Genomic DNA, 12,796 nt, shown 5'->3' with positions numbered 1-12,796 from the left:
CGCTCTTGTTACCCAGGCTGGAGTGCAATGGCGCGATCTCGGCTCACTGCAACCTCCGCCTCCTGGGTTCAGGCAATTCTCCTGCCTCAGCCTCCTGAGTAGCTGGGATTACAGGTACGCGCCACCATGCCCAGCTGATTTTTTTTATTTTTAGTAGAGACGGGGTTTCACCATGTTGACCAGGATGGTCTCGATCTCTTGACCTCGTGATCCACCCGCCTCGGCCTCCCAAAGTGCTGGGATTACAGGCTTGAGCCACCGCGCCCGGCCACGTATGCCTTTCTTATAGCAGTTGTGCACCCACAGATGAGCTGCATTCTTAGTATGAGATTAAAAGTGTTTCACAAAAAGTGCGAGGTTTGCACCTGCTGACATAGCTGCAGTGACAGCTTGATGAATTTGTTTTTTTTAAAATGGTACTTACACTGGATTATTTATCTCAAAATGGCAGGCAACCACAGCTGCAGACCTCCATCTACAGTACATATCAAGCTATTCAGCACTTTTTTTTTTTAGATATTTGCAGGCAAGATCATAGCACGCTAGTACCTAGAACTCCTGTGCTTAAGCAATCCTCTTGCCTCAGCTTCTGCACCCAGCTGAATTCAACTTTTTCTTTTAATGTCATGACTTTTCTCTGTTCTTAGAAGTACTTCTAGGATCACAAGTGGCATTTTATATGGGTCCCACAGTGTTATTCAATGTTTGCAGTATTGCAGCAAACACAATTTAAAAAATACATGAGAACTGAAAGAGATCCCTTTTTATTGCAATATGCAATTTACTAGATAGAGGAACTGCTCAAGTGGAGATGATTAGAGTCACATGGCATTTGTGAGCATATACTGACAACACTTAAGCTCACCACAATAGCAACAAGAGGTGGCTACAAAACTATTACTATAGAACAGCATTTACTATAGTTAATTTTATGCAGTTACGATTTAATACTGTATCTTTACAGTTGTTTGCATGTCTCTCAACTGCAAGCGGCACCATGTATGGTTGTCTAAATGTGTTTTGAAATTTTAACTTTTTATAATAGATTTATGTGTATTTTATGGTAGCAAATGATAAACTAGTATCTATATACATATCATGCATTAATGACATACTTAACTTTTCCTTAATTTTTTCACTATTTCTAGGCTGTGATTTGTCTGCAAGTTTTGTCAAACTGTCACAAATCTCAAAAAAGTTCCAATATATTTATTGAAAAAAATCCATGTATAAGTGGCCCTGCACAGTTCAAACCTTTTGCTGAAAGATGGATTGTACTTAATTTTTAGCCACTTCTGCCAATAAGACAATTATGCATGACAACTTTTTCAAAAACTTATGATTATTCCAGAAAATAATTTTAGAAATCTAAAAGAATGAATCAACATACTTAAATGTTAATGTGTGCATTAATTTTTACCTATCAGGTTGGCACATATTTCAAAATTTGGTAATACCCTGTGCTGGAAGGCGTAGAGAGAAAAAGGCATTCTAGTATATACTTTGGGTGAGAAACCAAATTGATATGAACATTTTGGAGGGCAATTTTGCAATATTTATTAAAAATCAGGCCAGGCATGGTGGCTCAAGCCTGTAATCCCAGCACTTTGGGAGGCCGAGGCGGGTGGATCACGAGGTCAAGAGATCGAGACCATCCTGGTCAACATGGTGAAACCCCGTCTCTACTAAAAATACAAAAAATTAGCTGGGCATGGTGGTGCATGCCTGTAATCCCAGCTACTCAGGAGGCTGAGGCAGGGGAATTGCCTGAACCCAGGAGGCGGAGGTTGCGGTGAGCCGAGATCGCGCCATTGCACTCCAGCCTGGGTAACATGAGTGAAACTCTGTCTCAAAAAAAAAAAAAAAAATGACACACAAACTCATTTTCACACACACACACACACACACACACACACACCCACCCCCTTTGACCTAACAATTTTGTCAATCATAATCTCAACCTGAGCGATTAAGGACCAAACAAGAAAGCCAAGTATACTACCCTAACACCAATCATGTAAGATGCCTTGCTTCTAGTTAGCCCACCTCCAGTTCCCTGCTGCCAACAATTTCCCATCAGGCATCTCTGAAACCTTCCCTTTTTTTCCCTGTAAAACTTTCCCACTCCCCTGCCTGCCTTTGAGTCTCTGCCAAACTCAAGTTCTTTTACTACAGCAACCTCTGCATAAATAGTTTCTGTTCTCATCTGAGTGGTCTTTGTTTATTTCCACAAACCTATGGATATACTATCAATATAAAAATATTTGCTGCAGTTTTGTTTATAATAATTAAAATGTAATCTAAAGATCATCATTCAGAACTGGTTAAAGATATATCTATATATCATTATACAGTGGTGTGGGTGAAAAAAAGAATACAATCAATCTTTTGTGTTTTTAAGGGCCCCGGATATTTTTTAAAAGGAGGTAGAGAATGGGTCAGGTAAAAATTCCTTTTCTGCAAAGTCAAAAGAAAGAATATAGAATATGCATAAGCTTTTATTTTGGATACTTGGGGTGACTCTATTTCTACAGTGTTATTTTGTAGTATTGGGGAGGAATGCACAGTGAGACAAGTTACTTTTTATTCCATAAAGTTAATGTATACTGTACTATTTGAACATATGCATGTCAGTAAGGGTTGTGTTGCCTTCTTTTTATTTTTATGCACTGAAAACAATAGTTGTTATTTCAAAAATATATCCTAGAAGCAACCTGTGGTATAAAACATAGAAAAATAAAAATGTTTAAGTTTTATAACACAGCAAAGGTAAAATCTTGAGAGTACAAAATAATTTCCTAATTTTAAATCTAGAATAAAATACATTACTCTAAATTAGCTACAAATGAACTGTAATTTGGGTGGACTGGCTGAAGCATTTTAGCACACTGTTAATATTCATTCTATTCATAAGCAATAGGTATTACAGGTGAGGAAATAAGTACCCACTAACATCTAACAAAAATCAAATGCTTTATTTCTCTTAATCTACTACAAATCATGTTTAACCCACCTTCTAAATGTCTCTCAACTCTGTCCACTTCTCTCAGTTCCTGTAGCCATTAATCTAATCCTGGCCATCAACACCCTTCCTTTAGGTTGCATCATTTTTCACTAATTTCTCTACTCAAATTCTTAATCCCTCCAATCCACTCATTCTACAACCTGAATAATCTTCCTAAAATGCAAATGCATCACAATACTTCCCTATTTAAATTTATTCAATAGCTTCCCAAGTGTTCTTAGCAGTAAATTTCTACTTTTTATATGGCCTGGATGGTACTGCATGATCTGAAGATGGCTGCCTCTCTAGTCTTCCCTAGATGGCCTATCTGTCCCCCTACACCAGCCATAATCAATTTCTTTTCCTTGAATAGGCCACTCTTCACATGTGCAATTTCTTTTTATTTTTTCCTTTCCCCACCTCTCTTCACCTGCCAAATTCCTAATCAGCATTGATAGCTCAGTTTAGGGGTACGTCTTCTAAGAGGTTATCTCTGATTCAGCTAATTGATAGAAGGTGACTTTCCTTTTCAAAAGTTTTGTTTTCTCATTAATTGGCAAATAATAAATGCATATATTTATAAGGTGCAATGTGATAAGAGTTTTTTTGCTTTTTTTTTTTTGTTTGAAACAGGGTCTCACTCTGTCCTCCAGGTTGGAATGCAGTGGCACGATTATATCTCACTGGGGTCTCAACCTCCTGGGCTCAAGCCAAGTGTTCCTCCCATCTCAGCCTCTCAAGTAGCTGGGACTACAGGCACACACCACCACACGTGGTATATTTTTTTGTAGAGATGGGATTTTGCTACTATGTTACCCAGGCTGGTCTCCAACTCCTGGTCTCAAGTGATCCACCTGCCTTGTCCTCCCAAAGTACTGGGATTATAGGCATGAGCCCTCATGCTCAGCCAATGTGATGTTTTGACACATGTATACACAGTGGAATAATCAAATCTGGAAAATTAGCATAAATATCACCTCAAATATTTATCATGTCTTTGTGAATAGTATATTTTAAAATTCTCTTTTAGCTATTTTGAAATATACATTATTATTAACTATAGTCACTGTGTTGTACAATAGAATGGGGGTGGGGGTGGTTGGGGATGAAATTGTTCCACCTCAGATCATCAGGCATTAGATTCTCTCTCATTAGGAGCACCAAACCTAGATCCCTCACATGTGCAGTTCACAACAGGATTCTTCACATTCACTATCCTGTGAGAATCTAACGCTGCCACTGATCTGACAGGAGGCAGAGTTCAGGTGGTAATGCTCACCCAACATGCTGTTCACCTCCTGCTGTGTGGCTTGCTTCCTAACAGGGAGCAGAGAACCCCTGCAATAGAACACCAGCACTTATTGCTGCTAACTGAAACTTTGTATCCATTAACCAATGTCTCCCCTTTCCCAGCCCAATACACCCCTTACTCTGCCCCCAACCGGCTCTGGTAACCATCATTCTACTCTCAACTTTGAGTTCAATTTTTTCAGATTCCACATTTAAGTGACATCACACAGTATTTGAAGGTGACCTTTCCTTACACAGCACAGAGGTTCATACACTGCATTAAAACTGTGTTTACTGGTCTTCATTTCCCACTGGATTGTGAGCTCTAAGCAAAGACCGTATCACCCACAGTCACTGGTATAATTTCAAGTATAAACAGTTAATACTATTGAACTGCATTCACTAACGTTTTGGTAATGGTTTTCAATATATTATGAATAAAGGACCCTATTCATATGACTGTTAAAATCGCCTTAAAAAAATACAGCTTTTATTTATTCCAGACTCACTGCATCCCAATCTCTGAGCATATTCATTTTAAGCCTAAATTTGATACAGCCTAAATTTGGGAACCACATAAAGATCTATTAAAAAGTGAAATTCTGCAAAAATAAGAAGACTTTAGGCTAAGTAATTTAATTTTAAAACTAGTTAAGCTGGGCGAGGTGGCTCACACCTATAATCTTAGCACTTTGGGAGGCCGAGGTGGGTGGATCACCTGAGAACAGGAGGTTCAAGACCCGCCTGGCCAATGAAACCCCATCTTAAAAAAAAAAAACCAAAAAACTAGTTAATACCCTACATACCTTCTTGTAAGAGAATCTGATAGCAAAGCTTAAGTTTTCCCTAAGACTACTGTAAAAAATTTCTTGAGTGTACAGGTACAGAAAAAAAAGATAAAAAAAAAAGACTACTGTAAAATTTACAGTCAAATAGTTTTTCTATTAAAAAAGTATTGAGTGAACAATTTATTCATACTAAAGAGGGTATTAAAATCCTACAGACTAGGCTGGGCATGGTGGCTCACACCTGTAATCCCAGAACTTAGGGAGGCTGAGGTGGGCAGATTGCTTGAGGTCAGGAGTACAAGACCAGCTTAGCCAACATGGCAAAACCCCATCTCTACAAAAAGTACAAAAATTAGCTGGGTGTGGTGGTGCAATCCTGTAATCCCAGCTACCCAAGAGGCTCAGGCACGAGAATCACTTGAACCCAGGAGATGGAGGTTGCAGTGAGCCAAGATCGCACTACTACACTCTACCCTAGGCAACAAAGTGAGACTCTGTCTCAGGGAAAAAAAAAAAAAAAAAAAAAAAACTAAACTAAAATCTAGATATTTCCCTTACTTAAGGTATACCACAGGTTTAGATAGGTCAGCACTTTGGGAGGCAAAGGTAGGGGGATCGCTTGAGCCCAGGAGTTTGAGACCAGCATGGACAACATAGTGAGACCCTGTCTCTATTTTTAAAAATTAAATAAATAAACAAATAAATCATTAGAAAACAAAAACATGGGCCAGGTGCAGTGGCTCACGCCTGTAATCCCAGAACTTTGGGGGGCCAAGTCGGGCAGATCGCAAGGTCAGGAGTTCAAGACCAGCCTAACCAACATGGTGAAACCTCGTTTCTACTAAAAATACAAAAATTAGCCAGGCGTGATGGCGCATGCCAGTAATTCCAGCTACTCAGGAGACTAAGGGAAAAGAATTGCTTGAACCTGGGAGGCAGAGATTGCAGTGAGCCGTGATCGCGCAACTACACTCCAGCCTGGGTGACAGAGTGAGACTCTGCCTCAATAAAAAACAAAACAAAACATTAGACAAGAGACCTAAACAAAAAAATTTTTTTTTAATTTTAAAAAAAGAGAAAAAAAAACATATACTAAACATAAACCTTTGGATGCTATGGCAATATCATATTACTAGAGGAGTTTCTAAACATTTACTCTTTAATTTCTATACTTACCTTATCGCAAACTGGCAAAAATTTACCAATCAGCAGTGGTCCATGGACCACACTTTGAAAAGCAATGTCTTAAATATAACTTACTACATGTTTATAGACATAAAAATAGTTATATTAAGAATTCATACTAAGAATTTTTAATATTACCTTTTCCTATAAGGACTCCAATTTTTGAGTCTAATTTTTCCCCTGGATCACAACTTCTTGTCACTAATTTGAGAACTGGAAGAAAAGGTCTGACATCACAGAGTCTTCGTGTTTCATCTTCAAGCTCCTCATATACAGCAGTCTGATTCACACATGCAAACATATAGGAGTCAATTTCCATAAGGAGGTTGAACATTGGGTAATTGTGAACTTGCTTCCATAACATCTATGAGAAAAAAATGGTAAGACATTTTCTGGAATGGAAACACTTGTTCAAGTGTACAAAGATATAAAGATGTTCACTGCAGCACTGTCTGTAAAAATTAAAAACTATGGACAAATCAAATGTTCAGTAAAAAGGACTGGTTAAATGAATTACAGAATATTACAGAACTGTGAAAATAAGTAATAGAAATATACTCAGAAGAATATAAAAAATAGAAATTCATTCTGAAATGGAAAACCATACAAAATATTTTTTTCTTAAAATAGCAAATTATAAGAGTGTATAGCCGGGCGCGGTGGCTCACGCCTGTAATCCCAGCACTTTGGGAGGCCGAGGCGGGTGGATCACAATGTCAAGAGATCGAGACCATCCTAGTCAACATGGTGAAACCCTGTCTCTACGAAAAATACAAAAAATCAGCTGGGCATGGTGGCACGTGCCTGTACTCTCAGCTACTCAGGAGGCTGAGGCAGGAGAATTGCCTGAACCCAGGAGGTGGAGGTTGCGGTGAGCCGAGACCGCGCCATTGCACTCCAGCCTGGGTAACGAGAGCGAAACTTCGTCTAAAAAAAAAAAAAAAAACAAAAAAAAAAAACAAAAAAACAAAAAAACAAAAAAAAAAAAAAACACAACAATAAAAAAAAATTAAAAAAAAAAAAAAAGAGTGTATATATGGTATTATCCCATGTTTATAGGGTAATATAATGGCATAGTGTACAAAAACTGTATTAAAAATAAAATTACTAAAAACAAATTATCTATGACAAGTAAGACTCAAAGATAACTTTCATATTTAACATTTCTGTAAGCAGAAATCACTTCTGATTAAAAAAAAAATTTTAATTTAAAGTATGTATCCAGATCTCCATACAATATTTAAATTATTTTTGTCCTGCATTCTTTTATCAGGGTTATCCTTACTAACACTGTCCTGTCAGAATGATCATAATCAATCTCTCAACATCTCTTCCCATGTCTCCTGGATAAGATAATGTAAAAGAGATTCACTACGCAAACACAAAGAGGGATTAACAGCCAGTACAAAAGCTAAGAGCTGAAAATAACAGACATGTAGTAAAAATTGTGGCCAACTCTCAGCTCAGATTCAGTTACATAAAACATACAGGATAAAGTACGAGCAACAATAATAACAAAAACAGGCAAACTGTTCATTCTGAAGGCTCAAAATACTAAAGGAAAATTAAGAAAAAAAGGTAAACTGAACTTTACCAAAATTTGAAACTTCTGTATAGCAAAAGACATTATAAAGAGAATAAAAAGGCAACCCACAAAATAGGAGGCAATATTTGCAAATCACATATATCTGACAAGATATTAATATTCAGAATATATAAAGAACTCCTACAACTCAATAACAAAAAACGAAGTTTAAAAATCAGTACATGTCTAGAAACAGTAATTCTCCAAAAAAAGATACAAATGACCAATAAGCACATGAAAAGATGCTCAACATCATTAGTCATGAGGGAAATGTACATAAAAACCACAATGAGAGAGGCTGGACACAGTGGCTCACTCCTGTAATCCCAGCACTTTGGGAGGCCAAAGCAGATGGATCATCTGAGGTCAGGTGTTCAAGACTAGCCTGACCAACATGGAGAAACCCCGTCTCTAGTAAAAATACAAAATTAGCCGGGCATGGTGGTGCATGCCTGTAATCCCAGCTATCTGGGAGGCTGACGCAGGAGAATTGCTTGAACCCGGGAGGCAGAGGTTGTGGTGAGCCATGATTGCACCATTGCACTCCAGCCTGGGCAACACGAGCAAAACTCTGTCTCAGAAAAAAACAACAACAACAACAAAAAAACACAATGAGATACCACTTCACACCCATTAGGACGGATATTATTAAACACATACACGTGTACGCGTGCGCGCGCACACACACACACACACACACACACACACACACACACACACACACAATATGGCATGTGCCTGTCATCTCAGCTACTTGGGAGGCTGAGGTGGGAGGATCACTTGAATCCAGCCAGGAGTTTGAGCCAAGTATGGGCAACATAACAAGATCCTATCTCTTAGACAAAAAAAAAAAAAAAAAAAAAATAAAAAGGAGAGAAAAGAAAAGAGGAGGGAGGGGGGGGGGAGAGAGAGAGAAGAAGGGAGGAAGGGAGGGAGGAAGGGAGGGAGGGAGGGAGGGAATCTTCTTGACAGTTTTAATAACCCAAACAAACATTTCAAACTAGCTAATATAAGCTAATTTTTCTTAATTACTATCACTTCATTAGTATCATTATCACATATAATTTATACGAACATTTTCTATTACAGAATGATATTTCCCCCTAAGTGACATAGTAAGCTAAATACATAGAAATAATACCTATTAACATACCTGCTTAATATAAGAAATGGTAGCTTCCCGAGGTACCTCCAGCTGGATATAAATCCCAGTGGGCAAAAGGAAATCCACAGGTATGGTGCCATCAGATGCTATCTGTGAATCCACCGCCCAGATGTCAAGGATGTCTGCCATAGCAGGAGGCATTATGAAACCGAAGCACATTCATAACCACGGGGCACTAGAAATCAATAAGTAAAACACAGCAAAACAACCATTAGCCGAATTTTATACCAAGATATGATAAAGGCCACTAATCTACAATTAGTCCTTAGATTTTAATATAGCCAATAATGTAACAGGAGGCCAATTAAATAATGTGATATTTTAAAAACCAAGAGTAAGTCACCAGGAATAAATTATTTAAATACACTTTTATCACTTCACAAATTATATATATGTACACCATCCAATCCATACCACCAACTACAGGAAACAAAATTCTTCTAATTTATATATATACATAATATACACACACACCCTACAATGATTCAAATTCATGATAAGTATATGACATCTGAATGACCTGTAGGTTTAAGAATTACAGGGTCCTAAGAAATTTAGTTGACCACCACTCAACAGGTGATTTTCTCCAAACTTTATTTAGAAAGTATTAGCTTCTTAGGCTGAGTTTTTCTCTGCAAATTCCAATGAAAATGACGATCAAGAGGGCCCTCTTTCAACAAGAACAATTTTCTGTCAACCTCACAGCCCCTCCCCTAAGCATTAAAAACCCCAAATCCCTCAACACAGAGGGCAAGGCCCCTTGTGCTATTTCTCTGGCCTATTTTTCCTGCTCTCCCATCACTCCACAGACCAGGACTGGTGTCAAAGTGCCTTCTCCCTTCCTACTGCTAGACCTTTGTTCACATGAGGAATAAACTCCTCATATCAAAACCCTATCCCAACAAATGCACCCTTTAATAGTGCCATTTAAGTCTTACCTATTCCTTAAGGGCTTCCTTCAAGAAGATACAACAATAATAGTTGGAAGAACATGAACACTGAAGTTAAACTAAGGTTCATTTAACAATTATGCAATAAATGAAAAGTGTCATATCAAAAGAAACAGGAGGCCAGGCACAGGGGCCCATGACTTTAATATTATCACTTTGGGAGGCTGAAGTGAGTGAATTGCTTGAGTCCAGGAGTTTGAGACCAGCATGGGCAACAAACAAGACCTCTTCTCTATAAAAAACACAAAAAATTGGCCAGGTGTGGTGGCACAGGAGACAGAGGCAGCAGGATCACTTGAGCCCAAGAATCCAAGGCTGCAGTGAACTAAAATAGTACCACTACACTCCAGCCTGGACAACAAGTAAGACCCTATCTTAAAATATAAAACAATAAAAATATTAAAATAAAAAATAATTTTTAGAACTTCCTTAGCTAATAAATGCAAAATAAACAATAAATTAGAAAATCACAATTTTGCAACTAATGAACTAATAGATCTAGGCAATGATCACTAATGGATACTAAAGACATAAATAATAATGAGGTGAAAGGAGAAGGAACTTTACAATGTGTCTGTCTTATTGACACTACATGAATGTCCTGATCTATCTTAGCATCGCTAAAAGTGGGACTATCAGACATTATGTGTCTCCTCATGATATTCAATAGTCACTACTTACCACTCACACAAAACAAACTTAAATCAAGCCTTTAGATTTGATCTGTGTGCCACTTTACAGGAAACAGAAAAAGAAGTTAAATACTTTAAGGAAGCAGACAGCCAAGTACAGAATGTGGCATCTTCAATAAAACAAATGATATGGTTTCTCCAAGTTATCAATAACAAGAAAAGGAGGAAGAAGATAGTAGAAAGACTGTTAAAGAATTTAAAAAACACTTAGGAGACACAGCCAAATCCAATGTTAGCTGGAACAAATCAACTATAAAAAAAACTATTTTTGGGCCGGGCATGGTGGCTCACGGCGGTAATCCCAGCACTTTGGGAGGCTGAGGCAGGTGGATCACCTGAGGTCAGGAGTTTGAGACCAGCCTGACTGACACGGTGAAACCCTGTCTCTACTAAAAATACAAAAAAATTAGCCAGGCGTGGTAGCACATGCCTGTAATCCCATCTACTCAGGAGGCTGAAGCAGGAGAATCGCTTGAACCCAGGAGGTGGAGATTGCAGTGAGTGGGGATTGTGCCATTGTACTCCAGCCTGGGTGACAAGAGCAAAAATCTATCTCAAAACAACAACAACAAAAAAACAAAACTAGCTTTGAAATAACCTGGGAAATTTATATATGAATTCATTGTAAGTTCCTTGAGGAGATATAGAATGTCTGGTGGTCTCACTTTTAGCCATACTACAACTGATCAGAGGATTCAGTCATTGTCAACATGCTTTTTAAATTGCTGTTTTTCATCACAGTATATGGAAAGGTCTCTATACTAAGGAACTCTTAAAACAATAAACTTCCATAAACATGAACAAAACTACACAGTCACTACAGGTGTTATTAAGGCACTAGTCCTAAAATCAAGCAAATCACTTCAGAGCAGGCTTTGAAGATTTGGTGAGCTTCTCAATCTTGCAAGTAACAGGCATTCAATAAGTATTTGCTGAATGAAAACATGATGTATTAACTTATAAAGAAAGACCTGCCGGGTGCGGTGGCTCAAGCCTGTAATCCCAGCACTTTGGGAGGCCGAGGCGGGTGGATCACGAGGTCAAGAGATCGGGACCATCCTGGTCAACATGGTGAAATCCCATCTCTACTAAAAATACAAAACATTAGCTGGGCATGGTGGCGCATGCCTGTAATCCCAGCTACTCGGGATGCTGACGCAGGAGAATTGCTTGAACCCGGGAGATGGAGGTTGCAGTGAGCCGAGGTCGCGCCACTGCACTCGGCCTGGCACCTGGTGACAGAGTGAGACTCTGTCTCAAAAAAAAAAAAAAAAAAAAAAAAAAAACTTATAAAGAAAGACTATACTCTGCGGGGCCAAGCGTGGTGACTCAGTCTATATAATCTCAGAACTTTGGGAGGCCAACGCAAGTGAACTGCTTGAGCCCAGGAGTTCAAGAACAGCCTGGGCAACACAGTGAAACCTTGTCTCTACTAAAAATACCAAAAAAAAAAAAAAAAATAGCCAGGTGTGGTGGCGGACACCTGTAATCCCAGCTACCAGGGAGGCTGAGGCAGGAGAATTGCTTGAACCCAGAAGGTGAAGGTTGCAATTAGCCGAGATTGCATCACTGCACTCCAGCTGGGCGACAGAGTGAGACTCTGCCTCAAAAAAAAAAAAAAAAAAAATAGCAATTTTTTAAAAACCCATATTTTACTTATATTCAAATACCACCATGCAAAAACAGAGGGGAAAGCCAGCTACTAAACAAGTCACATCAGGTACTATGTCTAACCAAGAGTCACCAACAAAAGCTGAGACAAAAATCAAAAGTTAGCATTTAAAATTGAGGAGGGTTTATGAAATATCAGCCATCTATCACAGAATTAGAATCACGATAAACCTGTACATGCCCCTGGTTTCTTCAACACAGATTTTTGTCAAGACTCTCAGATCTGAAACCAAATCATCCAATTAATATAATACTAATAAAAGAGCATGAAATTAGAAAAATAAAACTCTGGAGCTCACCCTTACCAGACACTGGAAATGGTAAGGCATCTGAGGCATAGTGCCCAGAGCAGCAATCTTTTCAAAGAGACTGACTGCATCTTACCAGCACTCCCACCCTATAGCATCAACTTCCAAGATACAAAATTCTAAACTTCTAAGCCATTAGACAAAATGCATTATGGTAG

The 12,796-nt window shown here is 38.5% G+C and overlaps 1 protein-coding gene across 1 annotated transcript in view; it reads right to left on the bottom strand.

Moving 5' to 3' along the window:
* Positions 1-9,176, bottom strand: part of PIK3CB (phosphatidylinositol-4,5-bisphosphate 3-kinase catalytic subunit beta) — a 107,371-nt gene extending 98,195 nt beyond the window's left edge. Inside the window, 2 exon segments of the mRNA XM_032265067.1 lie at positions 6,406-6,631; positions 9,006-9,176. Of these exon segments, the coding sequence (XP_032120958.1) occupies positions 6,406-6,631; positions 9,006-9,176 (397 nt within the window).
* Positions 9,177-12,796: the final 3,620 nt, after the last annotated feature.

This window comes from Sapajus apella, unplaced genomic scaffold (assembly GCF_009761245.1).
Source record: "Sapajus apella isolate SASKATOON/1434 unplaced genomic scaffold, GSC_monkey_1.0 scaffold4, whole genome shotgun sequence".
Lineage (NCBI taxonomy): Eukaryota > Metazoa > Chordata > Mammalia > Primates > Cebidae > Sapajus > Sapajus apella.
Note: the sequence above shows the minus strand (reverse complement) of the source record. Positions and strands in the feature narration are given on the sequence as shown.